The sequence below is a fragment of the Condylura cristata genome, unplaced genomic scaffold (genome assembly GCF_000260355.1).
Source record: "Condylura cristata isolate star-nosed mole 26May11 unplaced genomic scaffold, ConCri1.0 scaffold00023, whole genome shotgun sequence".
NCBI classification, from domain to species: Eukaryota; Metazoa; Chordata; class Mammalia; order Eulipotyphla; family Talpidae; genus Condylura; species Condylura cristata.
The window spans coordinates 12,096,103-12,119,297 of record NW_004567124.1 but is presented as its reverse complement, the minus strand read 5'-3'; the positions used below and the strand labels follow the sequence as shown (position 1 = coordinate 12,119,297).

Below are 23,195 nucleotides of genomic sequence, written 5' to 3'. Positions count from 1 at the left end.
GGACTGTTTTCCTGACTTCCATTTCATTTACTTCTGATTTGACTTTTACTGTTTCTTGTCTTCTGCTGGCTTTTGGGTTATTTTGTTGCTCTCTTTCCAATTCTTTAAGGTGGGACATTAGGTTGTTTCTTTCAGCTATTTCTTGTTTCTTTGTGTGAGCTTGTATTGCTATATATTTTCCTCTTATAACTGCTGTTAATGTGTCCCATATGTTTTGGAGACTTGTGTCGTCATTGTCATTCTTCTCCAAGTATTTTCATCTTTGATCTCCTCATTGATCCAATGGTCTTCCAGTAGTGTGAGTTTTAGTCTCCACGTAGTAGGTGGGTTTCTGCCTTCTTCATATTTTTATTTCTAGTTTGATTCCTTCGTGGTCAGAGAAAATAGTTGATATGATTTCGATCTTATTGTATCTATTGATGTTCAGATATTAAGTTTGCGTTTAATGTCTACATAACATAACTCAGTAGTTTCTGGTATACAGATATGCATACAACACACCACCTCTCTCCCTTCCTTCCTCCATTTGAGCAGACAAAATTGACTAAAAACCCGAACACAGTTCACCAAAAAGAGTTCATTGTTTTGGCTTTGGGGCATAAGCTGATGGAAAAGAAATTGAGTTTAGTAAATTATGCTGTGAATCACTTCTTTGTAAACTCACTTATAGATTAACGTTCTTGAAATTATCTGTCCTTTTGGCAAGTTTTCATCATCTCTTGGATCTCCATTATCAAGACCCAGAGATTGACTTAGTTTTTAAGGGTGAAGGGTGTAAAACACTTTTTTTCTTGAACAAATAAAGACTATTTCCAATTCAATACAACTTTCAGGGGACATAGATTTCTGGAAGAATCCTAGATCATTCCAAATGACATTACTTTTTTGATGCTAATGGGATCCAAAATTACTGCCACTCAGAAATTTTGACACATTTTCAACTTTTTGACAACAGCTTTATTGAGATAACTCATATCCACACAAATCCCTCTTTTAGAGTGCACAATTCAGTGGTTTTTAGAACATTCACTCAGTTGAACAGCAATAATATTAGCACACTTTCAGATTGATAAAGAAAAGCCTTTACACACTCTGGACATCACACCTCAGTTCTGTTATTTTTAGCATTGGGCAGTTGCTAATCTACTTTTTATCTCTGTAGAATAGCCTGTTCAGGATATTTCTTATAAAAGGAGTCCTACAATATGTGGTCTTTTGTTAACTTCTCTTATTAGTATGGTGTTTTCTTTAGCTTCACTCATGTATAACATGAGTCTGCACTTAATTTCTTTTGACTACTGAGTAATAATTGATTATATGAGTGTAGTAGTAAATTAATCAACATTTGTGTTGTTTACATTTTTTGGCTATGCCAGTGAGTGGTGCTATAAGTATTTGTATATGTTTTTGTGTGAATGTATGTTTTTATTTTTCTTGGGCATATACACAGAAGTGAAATTATGGCTCACATGGTAATGGTGTTTAATCTTTTGAGGAACTGCCAAAAACTTTTTAAGTGGTTACATTTCCCATAAGCAATGTGTGAAGTTCCCATTTTCTTTAAAGCCTTCCCAACATTTGTCATTATCTGGTGAATATTTTTTTTTATTATGGCCAGCTTAGCATTCCTCCTACCTCAATTGTTTCTTAAATCACATGTACCTGTATCTTATTGTGACTTGTGTGTTCTTGCATTTAATTATAATGATCCTGTCTGAATGGCTGCCTCTTGTAATCTGCTCACTTTTAAATACATGTTCACCCAACTTTGTGTTGTTCCTCATTTACCACTGATCCTGCTGAACTCCAGATAGGACTTAGTGGCTTATCTTGGATACATTACCAAAAATTACAAGCCTATCCTTGTAAATCAGAATAAAAGAGGATGTTTTTCTAGCTTTGTGCAGAAATAGGCTGTTTCATTTTTAAATTACTGTCATTTGTTCTGATAGTAGATAATAAAGTGAAATTCCTTATGAGGTTGTATTTTTCTGTATGGCTTTTGTGGGGAAAGGAAAACATTTACTATTAATGTCCTTTTTTGCCTTTTTTTTTTAAGAAGTGGTTTAAAAGTATGTTTTAAGTACAAAATGAATTATGGTGTTAGAAGTTAGGGTAGTGATCATAATAACTCTGGTAGAACGAAGAGAAGTGGTTATCTATGTTTCTTTGGGAGCTAGATTCATAATGTGTTATTTTGTGAGAATTCATCAAGTTATTAACTTAGAATACATGTCTGTTATATGTCAATAAAAATTTAAGTTTAAAAATTAACAGTTAATAACAATTTGTACTAGTAGGGAAGCCCATTGTTGTCACAGTAATTACCTTTTTAATGACAGTGTTGCATTTTGAATCATGACATTATCACCATTTTTGTTTATGCATTGTATTGATATAGATGCTTTAATTTTCATTACCCTTGATCAGTAGCTCATAGTTTCAATGATTGATTTAGATACATTTTTATTAACTCTAGAAAGTTCGATTTTATGTTCTGCATTGATACCTTCACTGAATGATTTTTTAAGCAACTCACGGTCTTGGCTCCTTTCTTCCTGTTTATGTCTAAACCTGAAAAGTCATCTTTGTGTCTGTTGTCTAGCAACTGATTCAGATTCTCATTAGAGAACAGAGTAGCATGAAGCAGAGAATCAGGTGAAAAAAAACCTATCTTTACCTTAATTTATCATTGATAGTATTTCTTCTAACATAGTTAACTGTCTGGATATAAAGAAAAAATTTAATAGAATTACTTGAAATTTAATACCAGAAGAAAAACTTGCTGACTAACCAAAGTTGAATTCTAATGTCTTCATTTATTTTTATATAATGGATTTTGAAGAAATTGTTTGATGTTGATGAAATATGTTATTTACTGATAGCAGATATATAATAAGATTGGCTTTGGTTAATAGAAATTTGCAGGTTGGCTTAACTGTATTTCTAGAAATTGTACTAGTAGGGAAGCCCATTGTTGTCACAGTAATTACCTTTTTAATGACTGTGTTGCATTTTGAATCATGACATTATCACCATTTTTGTTTATGCATTGTATTGATATAGATGCTTTAATTTTCATTACCCTTGATCAGTAGCTCATAGCATGGGTAGAGGAGTCAGAGAAAAATGTTTTATAAGAACATTAAAATGACTCAATATAGTCCTGTCTGTATAAGGAATACAATCATAGTTCTATACAATTACAAGGAAGGAAGTTCTCAGTAGAATCTGAACAGCTGTCTATTAAATAATATAGTAAAACACATTAACAATCTTCTAAATATCTAATTGTGTCTTCTAGGCCTTCGTTAAAGTTTCCCATGTCTCAATGGACTCCTGAATATAACAAGCTCTATAGCTTAAAAGTGGATATGAAGAGTGAGATTCCTTCTGATGCACCAAAGACACAGGAGAGTTTGAAAGGGATCCTCTTGCATCCAGGGCCCATTGGGGCAGCCAAAAGTTTCCCTGCAGGAGTTGAGATGATTAATAGTAAAGTGGGGAATGAATTCTCTCATTTGTGTGATGATTCTCAAAAACAAGAGAAGGACATGAATGGTACCCAACAAGAACAAGAAAAGAGTGTTGTGAGGAAAAAACGCAAAAGCCAGCAGGCTGGCCCTTCGTACATGCAAAATTGTGTTAAAGAGAACCAGGGAATATTAGGATTGAGGCAACACCTAGAAACACCAAGTGATGAAGATAACGATTCTTCCTTTAGTGATTGTCTTTCTTCTCCATCATCTAGTCTGCATTTTGGAGATTCTGATACTGTGACTTCAGATGAGGATAAAGAAGTCTCTGTAAGACATTCCCAGGCTATTTTGAGTGCTAAAAGTAGAACTAACAGTGCACGATCCCAAAAGTGGCCTCGGACGGAGACAGAATCTGTTTCGGGACTGTTAATGAAAAGACCCTGTTTTCATAGCAGTTCATTAAGGAGACTTCCATGCAGAAAGAGATTTGTAAAAAATAACTCCTCACAGAGGACACAGAAACAAAAAGAGAGGATATTAATGCAAAGGAAAAAACGAGAGGTTTTAGCCCGAAGAAAATATGCATTGCTACCCAGTTCTAGTAGTTCTAGTGAGAATGACCTCAGCAGTGAATCCTCTTCAAGCTCATCAACTGAAGGAGAAGAAGATTTGTTTGTTTCTACCAGTGAAAACCACCAAAATAATCCAGCTGTTCCCTCAGGTAAAAATGATTCTTAAGTTGAGTAAAACATGGAAGCTAATGCAGCACTGTGTTTGTGCTTAGTTCCTTCCATATTTTAGTGATTTCATTGTATACTGAAAGAAACTTTTATTTTTAAGTTGTATAAATATTTGCCAACTCTAGTATTAAATCATGAGTTCAATTCTAAGATTAAAAATGTAAGAATTTTCTAGTGGCAGTAACAAACTCAGCTTTATTTTTTTGAGGAAAAAGAATTTTTGCCATTTTGTACACATTAAATTATTTTTCCTCAAAAAAAAAAGCTGAGAAAAATAACCTTTTTTTTTTTTTTTTAAAGGATTTATTGTGCATACAGAACTGGGGTACAGGCCAGAGGCTCAGGGGCGGTGAGAGGCTTCACCAGAGACAGAGTGGGGAACAGGACAGGCAGATCGATGAAGTACACTGCTGAGGGGAGCAGCGGGCGGGTCAGGAGAGGTCTGCCACGCCATGTGGTCACCTCCGGGGCAGGTGGGAATCGAACTCATGCGGAAGCGGCTTTAGATTCTCAGTGCTGTGCTTTAACCCGCTGCGCCACCAGGGAGGGCCCGCCTATTATTTTTTTAAGACTTAATTTTTTTTTTTTATGCATACAAGTACTGGGGTGTAGGCCAAATGTGTTGGGGTATGAGAGTATTCACCAGAAACAATGTGGGGAATAGAACAGACAGATCTACTGAAAAACACTGCTGAGGGGAGCAGTGGGCAAGAAATGAGAGGTCTGCTGTGCCATGTGGGTCTGCTCCCTAGTAGGGAATTGAACTCATGCCACAGTAGTTGGTGTGCTTGATAGCACCGAGACTTAACCCCTGCACCACCAGGGAGGGTCCTAAGCTATCTCTTCTTATTGTTTATTATTATGGCATGTTCTTCAGAACTCATGAAAAAAAAGTGAGTGGTAATTTTCATTCTAATACTAGAATACAAACTTTTAAACTTAATAGAACATTTGATTAATCAGTTAAAATTTAATTGATAGGGTAATATGAACATTCTTTTGCTCCCCAATAAAAGTGAGTTCATGTACAGATAGTCTCTGACGTACAAATATGAGTTCATATACAGACAGCTTCTGAAGTACAAATATGTTCCATATTGAAGAGCCAAGTGAATTGAGGAAAAAGATTAACTTCTTGTGAAAGTATATGAAAATGGGGGTAGGAGAGCTTTTTATTTTTATATTTTAATTAATGAGGCATTTTATTGAGGTAATATTGTTTACAACACTATATATTATTTAGGAGAATGAGTGCATACTTCTTCAGGGAGTATATAGTACTATACTATCTATAAAGCACCTGTAGTCCTTTACCAATGATCATTGGGCTCCTGATCCACTTTGTTCCTACTTTTCCCTTCCTCATCTTCTGTTAGCGTCAGTTCTTCAGTCATATATCTAGGGCTTGTTTTGCTTTAGTTTTGTCAGTTCCTTTGTCTTATTGCTTCATATTCCACAAATGAAGTCAGCCATTATTTATCGTAAGAAGAGTTTTTTAAAGGGTTAAGATAAGGGTTCTAAAACTGACACAAAGCTTTCCCAGTCTTTGCTTGCTGTCTTGCCTATTATGGGTAGAGCTTATTAATCTACTCAGCAGATTGGCTGTTCTCCTTGTTTTTTCTCTCTTCTTCTATTTGATTCCTTTCCTCCTCTGTTTCTATTTTTTTATCTTTTCCAGAACCCTGAACCAATAACTTGTTCTTATTGTTAGTCTTAGCCATGGTCAATTAATTTTTATAATCTACCAAAATATTTGTTTTAAAATAGGTGGGAAAAGGTTACGGCAATCATTCCCTTAGGTCTCATGAGAAAAAAGGAGTAAAAATAGAAATTTTCTTAGTTGATTGTTACATTTTGTATTTTTCTCAGGTAGTTTGAAGGTGAAGACTTTATTTTTGGAAGAGCTCAGTTTCTGCTTGAAATTTGTGAGTCAGGATAGTTAGTGTTGTGAAGCAAAAGTTCTAAGGGCCTGATGTTTGTAGGAGAAATGAGGACAGAATAAATGTTGTAGGTCAATATTAAGAGTTTGTTTCTAAAATAAAAGTCTATATACACACACACTCTCTTTCAAGATGGCAAGATAAAAGTACCTGAAAGTATAAAATAAAAGTTTACTGCCACTTCTTAGATCCCAGTTTTATTACCCAAAGACATTTCAGCAGTCTTTTTTTTTTTTAAGATTTATTTTTAAAAGTTATGCTTACAAGAACTAGGGTACAGGCCACAAGTGCAGGGGTGAGAGGATTCACCAAAGAGAGAGTGGGAAGCAGAAAAAGTAGATTGACTGAAATACTCCGCTGAGGGGAGCAGTAGGTGAAGTCAGGGGAGGTCTGCTGTGCAATGTGGATCAGCTCCCTGGCTGCTTGTAGTTTGATAGTACTGAGATTAACCCCCTGCACCAGCAAGGAGGCCTTATCAGCAGTTTCTTATCTCCTTCCAAAATGTGAAAATATATGTAAGGTTAAATAATGAGGGTTTTTTCATATCAGTTTGTATCTCATTTTTTAGATTTATTTTTTTAATTTATTTGTGCATACAGAACTGGGGTATAGGCCAGAGGTTCAGGGGCGGTGAGAGGCTTCACCAGAGACAGAGTGGGGAGCAGAACAGGCAGATCGACGAAGTACACTGCTGAGGGGAGCAGTGGGCGGTCTGCCACACCATGTGGTCACCTCCGGGGCAGGCGGGAATCGAACTCATGAGGAAGTGGCTTTAGATTCTCAGTGCTGTGCTTTAACCCACTGCGCCACCAGGGTGGGCCCTGTATCTCATTTTTAAAAATATCTGCATCATATTCCCTTTGCATGAGTGTTCATCGTGACAATTTTCTGCCTAAGCATGCAATTTTGTAAACCAGTGTAAAAATAATTTAACGAAATCAGAGGGTATATGTATTTAAAAATTTGCTAGCTATTGCTAACAGAATACCCTACAAGAAGTTTTTATTTATTTTCTTTACCATCAAATAGTGGCTGGTGTCATGATAATAAAAATACCTAGCATTTGTTGAGTGCTTACTTTGTGCTGACAGTATTCTAAGTGATTTAAATGTTTTCTCATTTAATCCTCACCCTCATATTTGGAAACATTTGAAAGTCATTTTAGAATGATTTGTTCAAAATGAACAAAAATTTGATAGGATTTAGCTCAATTATCAAGAAATCTCAACTTTCAAAAAATTGACTTGTTTAGATTCTTGAAAGGTAGGGTTTTTTTCAGCATATATATTTAAAGTGACAACATTCAAACTCCAAACTGTCCAGTATGTATTAGAAGTTGATTGAAATTTCTCAAATTTAGCTAGTTGTATTTACTAATCTTTAATAGTAATGATTTGTATGGATGAATAATCTTTACTCTGCTGGGGTAATTTTCTCATTACTCTATTCAGTACTTACTGGTTATTGGTATAATATAATGGAAAGACTGCTTTACATATTAAATATTTTGTTGTTTCTTAATTCTCTAAGACACAGTTGGTAGATAATTAAGTGATTTTACTAAATCACCTAAAAATATTAGTTAAATCAGTAATTTTACACTGTATAATAAACATTAGTTCAGGGTCCCCTGGTGGCACAAGGGGAAAAAGCTAAATCATTGATTTCTATGAATATTTTGAATTTTAGGAGTAGGACTTTTTTTTTAAGATTTATTTATTTATGTAGACATACACAACTGGTGTACAGGCCAGAGGTGCAGGGGTAGTGAGAGGATTCAACATAGAGTGGGGAGCAGAGAAAGCAGGTCAACAAAGTACACTGCTGAGGGGAGCAGTGGGTGAGTCAGGAGAGGTTTGCCTCGCCATGTGGATCATCTCTGGGGCTGAGGATCGAACTCACACCAAAGCAAAGGCTGGGGGTCGAATTACTAAAATAATTCTAAAGAATATGGGTGCTTATTCATTCATTCACTCATTTATTCATTCATTTTTGTCATTTGTTTTTGCCCTTGGCCAGTTCTCTGTGTTTTGACACTAATAAAGGACCTCATCTCCCACATGGATAACCTTTTCATTAGTTTTTTTGTTTTGGCTTATTATTCCAATTTTTTTTTTCTTTTTGAAAAATATAAGCAATTATGTATATATATAAATATATATATAAAAGGTTTTATATGTATAAAATATTATCCCATTCTCTTACTCAAATATGTGCTTCACTTTTTTCACTTAATGTGCAGTTTAATTAGGGTTAGAGAGATGTTAGAGGGGAATAAAACTATATGAGACATAGAATATATTATGTATGTACTTTTGTTCCTTTTCATTCTTAACTACTTCATAAACTGCATTGTATACCATAGTTTCTTCAGTCAGTCTCCTGTTAACAAACACTTTGAAGATTTTGCTGTTAAGAATAGCACTGCAATAAGTAGTTTTTTGTATATTTCATTTCTTTTTTTTTTTTTTTGCCATTGTCTCTTAGGGATAGAATTCTGGCAAAGGATTGTTGAGTTAAAAATAAATATGTATGTTATTTTAAAAATTATGGCCAAGTGTTTCTCCATGGAAGTCACAATTATTTTGAATGCCCACCAGCAGTCTGTTTTCCCATAGAATTTCTTGTCAAATTTTAGATTTTTGTCCTTCTGATTGGTAAGAAATAACAAGTGTATACATTTAAAAAAATTTTTTTTCAAGATTTATTTATTTTTGCATGTAAGAACTGGGGTACAGGCCAGAGGTGCAGGGTTGGGGGTGGGACAGCTGGTGACAAAATTCACCAGAGATAGAGTGGGGAGCAGAACAGGAAGATAAGACTGCTGAGGGAAACAGTGGGCAAGACAGGAGAGGTCTGCTGCAACATGTGGGTCACCTCCCTGGCTAGAGATTGAACATTTTACTGCTGGTGATAGCTTGATAACATTGTCTTTAACCCCTGAGTCACCAGGGAGCTGCTTGTAGTTCTCTTGTGATTTATCATCACAGTCCCTTGTGCTCTTCCTTGTTTTGGCCCCTGTCCCAACCCTTCCCCTGATGATCCTCACATCTATGGTCAGCTTCCAACCTTTGTTTAGTTCCTCTGTATTCCTCATGTAAGTGAAACCATGCTATTGTTATCTTTTACCTTCTGATTTATTTTGCTTAGCATTATCTCTTCCAGCTCCACCTATGTTTCTGTAAATGGTCTGAGTTTCTCCTTTTTTTGGTTGCTGAGTAGTATTCCATTGTGTTTCTGTTCCACATCTTCTTTATCTGTTTATCTGTTTTGGGGCATTTCATTTTCATCCATAACTTGGCTACTGTAAACAGCACTGCAGTAAACATAGGACTGCTGATTTCCTTTTGGACTAGTGTTTTTGTTTCCCTGGTTATATGTAGATCCATTTTTCATGTTTTGAGAAACCTCCACACAGCTTTTTAGAATGTGTGGACCACCTTACATTTCCACCAGTTCATAGAATAAGAGGGTTGCTTTTTCACCACATCCTTGACAACATGGTTGTTTCTGGTTTTTAAAATTTTTTTAAAAAACCTATCTCTTGTATGTTTTTCTATCAGGATGTTGCTCTTCATTGTTCCAGTTTTAGAAGAGTTTATGTACTAGAGATGGAAATCCTATATACTTTCACTTTGTTATATATATATATTTTTATCCTGCCAAATTTATTTTGATTAGTCATTTTTATTGACTTTTATCTTGACTGCTTCTAGATTTTGAATCATAATTATGAATGTTTTCCCATTTCAAGTTTACAAGGGAATTGAGTTTTCTCTTAGTTCTTGTACTATCTCTTTCCTTCTCTCACTTTTTTTTTTTAACATTTAGAACACATATATTTGGTGTGTATCTTCATTTACAGTATGAAATTTGAATCTGTTTTTTAAAATGTGGCTGTACAGTTGTCCCTGAGCCAATCATTAAACTTTTTCCTATTCACTTGAGAATATCATCTTTGTCGTGTGTTAAGTTTCCACAGGTGCTTAGATCTTCCATTCCTTTGGTTTATAATCAATTTGTTTAACTGAGAATGGGTGCTGTGGGGAGACATACTGGTATTTTTATTGGAATTGTATCTGTAGGCTAAATTAAAGTAAACTGCCATCTTTAGGATTGGCATGTTTTTTTCATTTATTGAAATCTATTTTTTTATCTTTCAGGGAATGTTATGTAATTTAAAAAAATTGGTTTATTAAGGTATACTATATCTACATAAAATTCATCAATTTAATTACACAATTCAATAAATTTTAGTGAATTTAAAATTGAATAACCATTACCACAATACAGTTTTAGATCTCTTAATGCTCCTGCTTTTTTGCTGTTATAATTGCCTGTCCAGTCTTCCTTCCCACACAACTGCTAATGTGCTGATTTCCGTATAGATTTATCTTTTTTAGATATAACATATAAATGAAATATAATATATGTACTTGCATGAATGTTTTTGATTTCTTTTTTTACTTTATATTTAATTTTTTAAAATATATTTTCTTACACTGTGGGCCATCTTGCGATAGTTATTGTTCTTCTTAGGTATGTCCATCCCACCAGTAATCCACCTGTGTTCCATCACCCTGCTCACCAGGGTCTTGATAACCAAACTCGGATCACTCCCACTACTCTCCTGCTGCAAGACTACTCTCCTGCTGCAATGAGTCACCACAGGCCTTGTCATTTTCCTGGAACTTTGTCCTTTTCCTGGGTAGGGCCTGGGCTTCTGGACCTCAGCAGAACAGGATGTTCTAATCCCAGGAGCAATTGTGAGTCAGGTAGCAAGGCAGAATTGTTCAGAAACCTCTTGTAGGCCAGGTGTGTCAAGTGGTTCTCTGGGACCCTTGCTTTTGGAGCTTCTTGCAGTCCAGGAGACTCCCATTTTTGTCCAGGCCAGTGCGGTCTCTGGATTTTGTTCCTCCGCATCCACACTGATGGTACCATCCATTCCGTTGACTGACCTGTGATGCTGCTTCTGAGTCTCTTATAATCTGGCCTTCAGAACCCTACTCCTGCCAACGGGGGCGCTTCCTAGTGAGGATAGATTTCAGCAGTTGGTTGGTCTATCTCCTCTCGTCTCCTTTTGTGGCCTCCAGTCCTGCCTTGGGTCCCCAGTCACATCTCTGGTGTTTTTCTCCCCCAGATGGAAGCTGCAGTCTTGCTCCACACCTCTGGGGCAGGGGTTTAGTTCCCTGGGCCCAGGAGATATTTTCATAGAGGGCATGTGGTAGATCTCCACACCAGCTCTTCTCATTGTTCTGTCTCTTGTAGATCTGACTGAGCTAGTTTTTTAAGATTTATTTAATATAATTATGCATACAAGAACTGGGGTATAGGCAGGATGTACAGAGGGTGAGAGGATTCACAAGAGACAGCATGGGGAGCAGAACAGGTGTATCTACTGAATTGCACTGCTGAGTGGAGCAGTGGGTGAGACAGGAGAGGTCTGCTGTATCATGTCGGTCAGCTCCCTCCCTGGCTGGGGATTGAACTCCTGCCGCAGCAGAGGCTGTCGATAGTTTGATAGCACTGAGACTTAACCCTGTACCACCAGGGAGGCTCCAGTTTCTCAGTCTTTTATTATTGAGTTCTATTAGTGTTCCATTATATGAATAATATCTCGTTTTGTTTTTCACTTGTCAGTTGATGAATATTGAGTTGTTTTCAGAACTTGGCTGTTTTGAATAATGCAACTATGAACATTTGGTTATTAATCTGTGTATATACGTGTGTGTGTGTGTGCGTGTGTGTGTTCATTTCTGTTGGATAGATAACCCAACAGGAGTCCAGAGAAGAGAGCTGCTATAATTTCAGTAACTTTGTGGCCACAAAAGATTGAAAGAGAGCAAAAGCAGCAGGTAGCGGGAAGATACTTTTGATAATAACTAGCATATTGAGTGTTCTTGTACTGTAATGCAGTTTAGGTAGTAAGTCAGAGCTATGGAATTAGAATAAGGTTTGAATTCCGAGAGTTGCTTACTGTTTGCTCTACAAGTCACAAAACTCTCTAATTTTCAATTTCTTGATACAGACATATAGAATATTTCGCATGATACAAATTGGAAGCTATTCTTATTATTAGTATCATGCCAGACTTAAGGCATGTAGGAACCAGGGTAATTAGTGATTATAGTGGCTGACAGTGCTTGTAACTGCAGCCAAGAGAATCTGGCTTCCCATATCAGGGAATAGAAATGGACCTTGGGAAGTTTGTGAAGCACACTACCAGAGAAGTCATCATTTTTGTCACCATTGTTTCATTACATGCATTCTTTCTTGGCTTCTAATTTATTATTTTTCTCTGGGTGTTTAAAAAGGTACACATAGCATAAGTAATCTTTTAAAGAAAGTCATTTACAGTCCGTCTAGACTAATGTCTTGACTAAGTTTCTTATCCTTTAATATTTCTAAATGTAAAAAGACAACATAAAAATAAAACTGGTTAAATAAAAAGTGACCTAGTCTCCTGAACCTTAGAAAACTTTATTATGGGTTAACTTTATAAATTTAAGACTGTTTCCTTTAAATGTTGTTTTAAGTAAGAAAATGCTAAAACATTCGCTTTGTGGAGAAAACAAAACTTTGGATGTCAAAATCTTGCTCTCTGTGACTAATATTTAGTTAATAATTGTGTTAAATTTGAGTGATGCTTGTAAAGGTACTTTTTAAGAATAACGATGTTTAAGCAAGTGAATAAAAGTATTTAAGTGAGCTATTTATATTATCTTTAGTTACGCAATCTCTGTTTATAAAAAATTATACAAATAGATTTATAATGCATTAGCATGGTTATCTATATTATTATTTATCTTTGGAATTTTAACATGTTACATTTGTATTTGATTTTGCTTAACTATAAAAGGTGTTTAATAACTATCTTTTATCAACTCTTAGAAGTTTCATGGACGCATTCATGGAGAGAAATCACAATAAAGTTTATATGTAAGATACAGCTTTTCTCCATGTGAATGGTAATGTCCACTTGGTTGTTTCAAATAAGGAAAATTTTTAAAACACATGATTTAAAAAAAAATCATAGTTTATTTTTACATCATTCTGTGCATTTTTCTATCTTGGTTGTAATCCGTAAGGGCTTCCCATCGCCAGATCACCCATGTGCCATCACCATAGTCCAGTGCACTACCCTCCCCCCACTGTTTTTGATCCTATCTCCTATTCCACCCCTGTAAAATATGTCTGGTATATACCTGTTCATTATTGTTATTTTCTCGCCTGGTCCGTTATACTCCTGCTATGAGTAAAACCAACACATGGTGATTTTAATTTTTAAAAGGTATGATTTATTTTTTACTCTTGCTTTAAGCTGTGTCATATACATGATTCTGAGGCAAGATTGGAAAGTAATTTGGAAATTGAATCTAGAATATTATTGTAAAAGTCATGCAAATATTGTTATTTCATAGCCTCTATAAATTATGTTCTTGCTGTTAAAAATCAGTTGTGTGTAGTCTTTAAGAATTAGAATGATTTAAAATTTTGCACATCTCATAACTTTTGTGTTCTGTTTTTCTAATTTTTTTGTTTCCTAAAATTTCTAAAATTTTTCTTTTTTCTATTTAATTTTTCTAATATAAACATTTGCAAATATTTCAAAATATAAACACAGGATTGTGAAATATTAAAGCCCAAACTTACTTCTCTAAATCAGATCTTTCCTTGCCTCTGGGATTTACCAGTGCCTACTTTATTCTTTTTGGCATATTAGAGAGTATGTTTAGGATTGCAACTCCTGCATATATTGGCCAGCTTTTGACATAATGCAGATAGATGCTTGATGATAGAGAGATGTAGTAGAGATGAAATTCCAGGTTGCCAAGGAATGGCGCCTTGGCTGAGGCAATGTAGACTGCATAAATTCCACAGTGACGAGAAAGTGAATCATTTGTTATGATAAGCAAGAGTCAGTAAGAGTTGGATAAAGGGCACGTACAGTATCAATGGTATATCCACATACTAATATAAAATATAGTGGAAAAGAGGAATTTATTTAAAGAACACAAGGTAATAAAGCATTTAAAAGGGGTCTTTTTGTTCTTTTTCTTAAGATTCATTTATTTATGCATACAAAAACTGGGGGATAGGTCAGAGGTGCAGGGGGTAAGAGGATTCACTAGAGACAGAGTGGGGAGCAGAATAGGCAGATCTACAGAAAACCACAGCTGAGGGGAGCGGTGGGCAAGGTAGGAGGGGTCTGCTACACCATGTGGGTCACCTTCCTGGCCAGGAATTGAACCTGTGGTGTGGTGGCTGCGGAGAGCTTCATGTGCTGAGATTTGACCCCTTGTGCCACACTAGGGAAGGCCCAAAAGGGACCTTAATAGGAGTATATTTGGCCTCTATGAAGCAAATGACCTAGTCAGACCAAACTATAGATTTTCTTGAAAATAAAGATAACAGATTTATTCTTGTTTGAAAAATTACATTTTGTAGTGATGCCAGGGCTTCACTAGTGTTGCTTAATGCCAGCCCAGCCCAACTCTCAGAAATAATTTTATAATCCTGAAGAATAATATGAAGTATCAAATCTACTACTAGGTAGCAAAATAAGCAGTAAATGGGATCTGAGACAATTGTAGATCTACATACAAAAAATGGTAATTTAGGCCATTTGCCTCATTTCAGATACAAAAATTATCAAAATGAATCAGAGATTTAAATATAAAAGCTACATTATAGAAGTAGAGGAAACATAGGAGAAAACCTCAGTGACTTTTGATTAGGCAGAGATTTCTTACATATGTTATCAGAAGCATGAGCCATCAAAGAAATTGCTTAGGTGGACCCAAAACTACAGACTCTTAGACTTAAAGAGATACCAATAAGAAAATGGAAACACATGCTACTTTCTGGGAGAAAATATTTAGAAATAATATGTCTGATAAATGACATATTCTGAATATACAGTAGTCTACTCTTATCCACAAGGGATACTTTTTTTTTTAAATAGTTTATTTTATTTATTTATTTTTTTTAAAGATTTATTTGTGCATACAGAACTGGGGTACAGGCCAGAGGCTCAGGGGTGGTGAGAGATTTCACCAGAGACAGAGTGGGGGAACAGAACAGGCAGATTGACGAAGTACACTGCTGAGGGGAGCAGTGGGCAGGTCAGGAGAGGTCTGCCACACCATGTGGTCACCTCCAGGGCAGGCAGGAATCGAACTCATGTGGAGTGGCTTTAGATTCTCAGTGCTGTGCTTTAACCCGCTGCGCCACCAGGGAGGGCCTAAATAGTTTATTTTTAAATCATTTTGTGCCTTTTCCCATCTCAGTTGTAATCCCTGTGGACTTCCCATCACCAAATCACCCATGTGCCGTCACCATAGTCCACTGCACTTCCCTCTCCCCCCACCGTTTTTGATCCACAGGGGATACTTTTTAAGACACCCCAGTGGATGCTTGCAACCACAGGTAGCACTGTATATTCAATGTTTTTTCCTCTACTTACATACTTATGATAAAATTTAGTTTATAAATTAGGGGCACAATAAAAGATAAAATCAGTAAATAATAATAAAGTAGAACAATTCTGTGCCCTTCCTGGCAGCGCAGCTATTCAAAGCACAACACTGCAAGCTAGCCGCAGCTGCTTCAGTGCAAGATTGATCCCCAGCCCTGGAGATGATCTACATGGTGCAGCAGATCTCTCCTGTCTTGCCCGCTGCTCCCCTCAGCAGTGTACTTAGTCATTCTGCCTGTTCTGCTTCCCACTCAGTCTCTGTTGAATCCTCTTACCACCCCTATAGGTCTGGCCTGTACCCCAGTTCTATATGCATAAATAAATAAAATCTCTAAAAAGAAAATAGAACAATTTTAACAATATACTGAAGTAAAAGAGTGTGAACATGTCTTAAAATATCTTACTGTATATTTTATTGCTGGACTGTCATTGACTGCAGTTAACGGAAACCATGGGTGGTAAGTAAGGGGACTACTATATAAAGAATTGAGACACCATCTGGTATTTGATTTACTTCTTCCAACTGATTTTGCTTATCATTATCCCTTCCAGCTCCATTCATGTTGCTGTGACTAGCAACAGTATATTCTTTTTTAATTTACTTTTTTTAAAAAAAGATTTATTTATGCATACAGAACTGGGGTACAGGCCAGGGTGGCAGGAGCAGTGAGGGGATTCACCAGAGTCAGAGTGGGGAGCAGAACAGGCCAACTGATGAAGTACACTGCTGAGGGGAGCAGCGGGCAGGTCAGGAGAGGTCTGCCACGCGATGTGGATCACCAGGGATTGATCTTGCACTGAAGCAGCTGCCTCCAGCTTACAGTGCTGTATCCTAATCTGTTGTACCACCATGGAGGGCCCTTAATTTACTTTTAATTGAGTTAATTAGAAACCCTCATCAGGTATTACCATTGTTGTGCACCCACCACCAATTCACCTATAGGTCACCTTCATAGTCCTTTGAACTCCCTTCCCTCTTTGTTCTTACCCCTGTCCAACCTCCTTCCTCCTTGATGCTTCAGCTCAATAATCAGATAAAAGGATTAGTTTTTAAACTAGTCTCTATCTTTATATTCAAGGGGAAGAGGGGAGAGGAGAGGAACAAGAACAAAAAAGAAGGAAACACAAGATTGTATGGCAGTATACTATGTTTTTTTTTGTGGTGGGTGAACTGAGGTAACAATGCCTGAAGGGAGGGGTCCTGCACTTTTATAATGGAAACAATGATGTACACCATTATTAACTCAAAAAAATATTTTTTTTATTTTTTTTGTTAAAAAGAGAACAAAATCACTTGGAAAAAACAGTGATCCCTAATACTTAGTCTTAAAGTAAAGTGCAAGTTATGCATGGACAAAGGATTTGAATAGACATTTCATCCATGTGGCTAATAAATACATGAAAAAAATGCTAAATATAATTAGTTCTTATAGAAATGAAAATCAAAATAAAAAATGAAAATCACTGTATATCAGCTAGAAAGCTGTAATAAAAAAGAGACAATAATGGTTATGGGTGAGGAGGTGGAGAAACAAGTCCTTATTTTCCTGGTGGAAACGTAAAATTGTACAGCCACTTAGGAAAACAATTTGGCAGATCCTTAAAAAGTTAAACAAATTTACCATAGTACCCCCAAATTATAAAGTATTTATTCAAGATTAATGAAAGTACCTGTATGTGTGAAGACTTTCAGCTGAATGCTCATAGCAGTTTTATTTGTGATAGCCACACATTTTTTGTTAAACAAATTGTGCTATATTCATATGATAGGCTGCTGTTCAGCATTAAAAAAGAATGAATTGTTGGCACACATAACAGCATGAGTAAATCTCTATTTCCATGGAGTGAAAGAAGCCAAAGTATATGTAAGGTATGATTCCATTTTTAGAGAACTCTTGAAAATATAAAGTAATCCATTTTGACAGAAACCAGCTTAATTGTAGAGATGTAGGAATAGGCATGGAAGGATGATAATTGAAATGGCATGCAGGACCTTTTTAGAATGCTTAAATTATTCTGAACCTGGTTTGAGCAATAGCTAATGCTCTATAAATTTTACTAAAATCAATGAATTATATACTAAGTGGATGAAAATTTTAGTTCTCAATATTCTAGGGAAATATCACAAATACAATTTATAAACTGTTGACTGACTTGAATTGATAGGTAATAGTAATGAGAGCAATGTTTTTTTTTTACATTTTTAAAAAATTTTATAACAGTTTATTTTTACATCATTTTGTACTTTTTTTTTTCCATCTCAATTGTAATCCCCGCGGGTTTCCCATCACCAAGTCACCCGAGTGCCATCACCATAATCCCGTGAAGAGATGAATGTTTTTAAGAAAACATTTAGCATCAGCTCTGTGAAAAACAACAAGAAATGGAAGATAGCTTGTTTTCCCCTCATCTTAACCATTTTTAAGTGTACAATTTAGTAATGTTAAATCTGTTCACATTGTGAAACAGATCTCTGGAACTTTTTCATCTTGAAATTTGAAACTCTGTACCCATTAAATGACTACCTTTCCCATTACCTCATCTACTTTCTTAATGAACTGACTGCTTAGACATATAAGTAGAATGATGTGTAGTATTTTTGTTGTGTGTAATCAGGTTATTTTACTTACTATACTGTCCTTGAGGTTTGATCTTGTGTAGCATGCAAATAGGATTTCCTTCATTATTAGGGCTGAATAGTATTCCATTTTGCATATATACTACATTGTGTTTTTCCATTTGTCCATTGATGGGCATTTGAGTTGCTTTAACCACCTTTTGGCTTTGACTATGGGTATGCACATATCTCTTTGAGATAAAATGTGTGAATTTTGAAGTATGAAAGTTAAACCTCAGAAAAGCTGTTTTTAAAAAAGCGCAATTACCTCAACCCTGTGATCTTTATTAAAGGGAATGGATAGATGGCTTAGAAGACTTAACAACCTACCCAAAAACATAAGAATGTTTGAAGGAGGCTATTAAAATTTAGCCGTGGGAAAGGGTTGTTCAGTAAATGTTTTGGTAATAGCTAGTCAGTCATGGAGGAATAGGTAAATCTATTTATAATGTCTAAAGCTTAAAAAGAATTATTTCTAGATGAGGTAAAGAGTTACAGGAACACCTTAAACCTAAATTCTGTTTCCATTCTTCAAATTTAGAGTGACTTAGAAAATATGAGCCTAAGAAAAATCTAAAATGTTACTGTGTATTTTCTCAAAAGAATTCCTTATTATTAAAATAAAAACAAACAAACATAAATAAATAAAAACAACTTGGGGGGAAATGTGCAGCAAATGTAACTTCTTTATTTTAGATATTTAAGGACTAATATTTTAGGGATTGTACTATTCCTGAAGGAATAGTATAGGTTAATAATTCTTCACATAGTACAGGTTAATAATTCTCTATAAGATCATGCAAATTCATATTCAGACCACTATTTAGGAACAAACAAAAGAAGAAACAAACATACAACTGCAGATTAAGAATGTAAGTACTGTTTTTACTGTTTTTATTCTGTTTTTTAAAAAATTAAATTTTGACAGAAGATTTTAGTTTTATAGTTAATTGATAATCTTCAAAGTTAAAATAAAAATTTTTGTCTTCTCTGCTAGTGCACAGGCAGATGCTCTTTAAATGTCTTTTCTTTTTGATTCTAGGAAGTATCGATGAAGATGTTGTGGTGATAGAAGCTTCCTCCACGCCACAGGTCACTGCCAATGAAGAAATTAATGTTACCTCAACTGACAGTGAAGTGGAGATTGTTACAGTTGGAGAAAGCTTTAGGTAAGATTTTAATTCCCAGTTGTATATTTAAAGTTTTAAATATAAGTATTTTAATATATTTGTATGCTGCAGGTATGTTCACTTTTTTTTGCTGTTGAGCTTAGATTGAATATGCATATGACAAATTGGTAGTTTTTCCCAACCAGGCTGTTTTAGTCTTACTAAGAAGATTTTAAATAAGGATGTATTGGGGTCAGTATTTTTTAAACACCAGGAATATACAGTGAGAGTTTAGAGTGAGATAAATTGTAAATTTATTTAATGTTTTACCAAATAGAGTATTAGATTCAAAATCATAAATGCCTTTGAGGATGTGAATAATACATAAATATTTTTCAGATGGCACTAACATTTGAAGTGGAGAAAGATATTAAAGAGTGTTAATCTTGAAATAGTCCTTTTTTATTATAATCTATTTGTTTTAAGATGTCATTGACATCTTATGATATTAAGTTAGGGCAATTAGTATAAAATATACTTTTGAATTGTTTTTCTTATTTGCTCAGTAACTTCACCTAAACCCTGTACTAAAAAATAAATGCTAAAAATCCTCATTTGTTTTAATAAATAACTGGAAATGAAATTGCTCTCTTGAGAATCACTTTAAACAAAAAAGAATGAAAGAAACGCTAATTCTGTATTTACCTGCGCTTTAGATGAATACAAAAATTTTAAGAGAAGCAGTGAAGTATTGCTGCATTTATTTTGATATACTAACTTATGGAAGGATCTTAATTTTTGTGTCAATGATTTTAGAAATCCATTTTTCATTATATTCAATTTGCTTTGTTACTGATTTAAAAAAAAAACAGAAAAACACTAATTTTGGAAGCATGTTACTTGCTACTTAGTGTACTACTACTTTTGATGGCATGGAATAGAGCACACTATAGTGTATCCCTGTTTGTGATTTGTGATTGTCATAGACTCTGAGGAGAACTGATTCTCTGCCATATGTACCACAGTTATTTTGTCATTGTGCATAGTATTTGGTACAATACTGACTCAGCTTTTTGTCAACTGTAAAGCTGCTGAATTAAGTGGGTTTTGTTGTTGTTTTTCTTGTGGAACTGAAGGTATTTCTTGTCATAGACCTGCTTAGTGGTTAAGCAGATAAATAGTAATGGACAGTAATCTTGAAAAAGTTACAGTGCTCATGATCCATGTTTATTCTCTCATTGTTGCCTGGGATACTTGTCACTCCTTAGCTGGCTCTTGGCCCTTCTTTTAGAGAGAATTCACCTGTGTTTCTGTGTTTCTGGTGTGGGGGTTTGAAAGTTGTTGCTAATCATAGGATCTCCTAAGACCTCCATAAAACTGTTTCCATATGTCAAATTTTGTAGTAGTTCATTCAGCACAATTTTTGGAGTTAGGACATCCTATGAAGCTGTCACAAAAGCACTACAAAGTGGACCTGGAACTTTTTGCGGCACCCCGGAAATGATGGACTACTCATTCTCATCACAGACTCTTGGTTTCTCAGGAATGGTGATCCATTGCCTCATCTAAAACCTTTTCATCCAAGGACATTTGTCTACTGTTATGTGCCTTTGTTATCATGCCTCATCTATATAATTCTTGCTGTCCTTTTTTTTTCCTGTCTTAGGAATTAATTTTTTTTAAGATTTATTTATTTATGCATGCAGAACTGGGGTACAGGCCAGAGGTACAGGGGTGGTGAGAGGATTCACCAATGACAGAGGGGGAGCAGAACAGGCAGATTTACTGAAATACATTGCTAAGGGGAGCAGCGGGTGGGTCAGGAGAGGTCTGCCACGCCATGTGGGTCACCTCTGGGGCGGGGATTGAACTCATGCTAAAGTGGCTTTAGCTTCTTAGTGCTGTGCTTTAACCTGCTTTGCCACCTGGGAGGGCCCAGGAGTTGACTTTTATATTCCTTTTACTTAAGGATTTCATTCTTGAATTTGAGCTTCTTTCTAAACTCAGACTCTATACTTGCTGAGACCATTTTCAACTCATCTTGACTTTTGATGTTCTTTTCTGAGCAGTCAGAGCTTATACCTCTGATGCATATTAATGGATCTGGCTCACCCTTTCCACATATGGTGACTGTAAACTTAAAAGCAGTTTTGCATTCTTTTTGGGCAGGAGTAAAATTTTGTAAAGATCTACCTTTCTAAAAAAGATTTATTTTTCTCATGGAGTGTGGGACTGCATATTATCCTTCTGTAACTGCTGTCCAGATCGTTATGGTGAAAATTTTAAAAGCCATACCTGTAATTTAGAACAATACCATTCCATATACATAAATTTAAAAGATGATAAAATGTTAAGTGTTCAGGTTTGTGGCTGCATGCTTTAGAAGCATAGAATAGCTCAAATAATGATATTTCTTAAGACTTCAAACTGGTGAACTAGCTACAACTATCCTTATCGCTCCTGATCCTATGAGATCTATCTGGTGCCTTAAATCTTTAAGTCAGTACCACAAGCTTAGCTTTTTTAGGGCTGCCAAAGTCATGTTTTGTAAATCCATCTGTATTAACTACCCAAGATAATGTGAACATTGTTAAATGTTTAGGATATTGACGTTTACTACTGTACCTATGATGAATAATTTGTTATTAGCAGAAAATGCACATAATTGAATATATAACCCAAATGAATATTCAAAACACCACTGAAAAAAGACAGTGTTCTTAAAGCAGGAATTCTGTATTTTATACCAGTGAATTGTCTAGTATATAATTTCTCATATTTTTAGGTCATTTGGTTGGTGAATATATACTAGGCATTTCATTCAGAATAAGTCGACTAGTTATATAATTCTGAGTTCAATTACCAGTATTTTTTTGGAGAAGTCTTGAGAAGAACATCACAACTTATTTTATAAGAGAAGCTTATGATCTCTTGGGTAACTAAATATTTTTTGTTTTTTTATATTTACTAGTTTAATATTGATGTCATTTAAGGTCTCGTTCAACCCTTGGACACTCCAGATCTCACTGGAGCCAAGGTTCAAGTTCTCACACAAGTAGGCCACAGGAGCCACGGAACCGCAGTAGGATTTCTACTGTTATACAGCCCTTGAGGCAGAATGCAGCAGAAGTTGTGGACCTTACTGTTGATGAAGATGGTAAGCTGGAGTTGTAACAGTGTACAAGAAGAGAATTTGATAAAATGTAATGTCGTAATATGTGAGAAGCTTCTATTATCGGTTAATGATAATCTATTAAATTGCAGGGAAGTTGTTTTATTTCCTAATTTTTTTTCAGCTAATCGAACAACTTGGGTTTATAAATTGTGCTTAAAATTTTAATCTTTTTGGTCATTTTATTACTTGGTAATTATTTCCTTAGGGAAAAATATTTTTATAAGTGTTAGTTTGATCTTGCGTTCCTATTACTTTTATATACATTATTGATATACTTATACCTTGCCTTAAAAAATTGAAACAGCAGAGTTAAGTACAGACAACAAGAAAGCAATGTAACTAAATTTAAATGGCTATACTGCTTGTAAATTATGTTATCCTTTAATGTAATATTGCTGGTACTTTCTATGCTGCTAAGCTTTACTATTTTGTTTTCACTTACAGCTGTACCAGAGGAAACAAAGCTAGAGTTGGAAAATAGAGGTTAGAGAAAGTGGTTGAAAGATATATATTTCTCTATATATGTGTGTGTGTATATATATATATATATGTATACATATATACATATACATATATATTTTTAAGGTTTATTTATTTTATGCATACAGAACTGGGGTACAGGCCAGAGGCTCAGGGGTGGCGAGAGGCTTCACCATA

General features: G+C 35.2%; 1 protein-coding gene across 8 annotated transcripts in view; it reads left to right on the top strand.

The window, feature by feature from the left end:
- Nucleotides 1–23,195, top strand: part of RNF111 (ring finger protein 111) — a 74,527-nt gene that overhangs the window by 21,780 nt on the left and 29,552 nt on the right. For all 8 annotated transcript variants that reach the window (XM_012728744.1, XM_012728743.1, XM_004687738.2 and 5 more), the window contains 3 exons: nt 3,305–4,200; nt 19,297–19,423; nt 22,357–22,520. In XM_012728744.1, coding sequence (XP_012584198.1) covers nt 3,324–4,200; nt 19,297–19,423; nt 22,357–22,520 — 1,168 coding nt within the window. In that variant the 5' untranslated portion in view covers nt 3,305–3,323. The remainder of the gene's footprint in view (nt 1–3,304; nt 4,201–19,296; nt 19,424–22,356; nt 22,521–23,195) is intronic.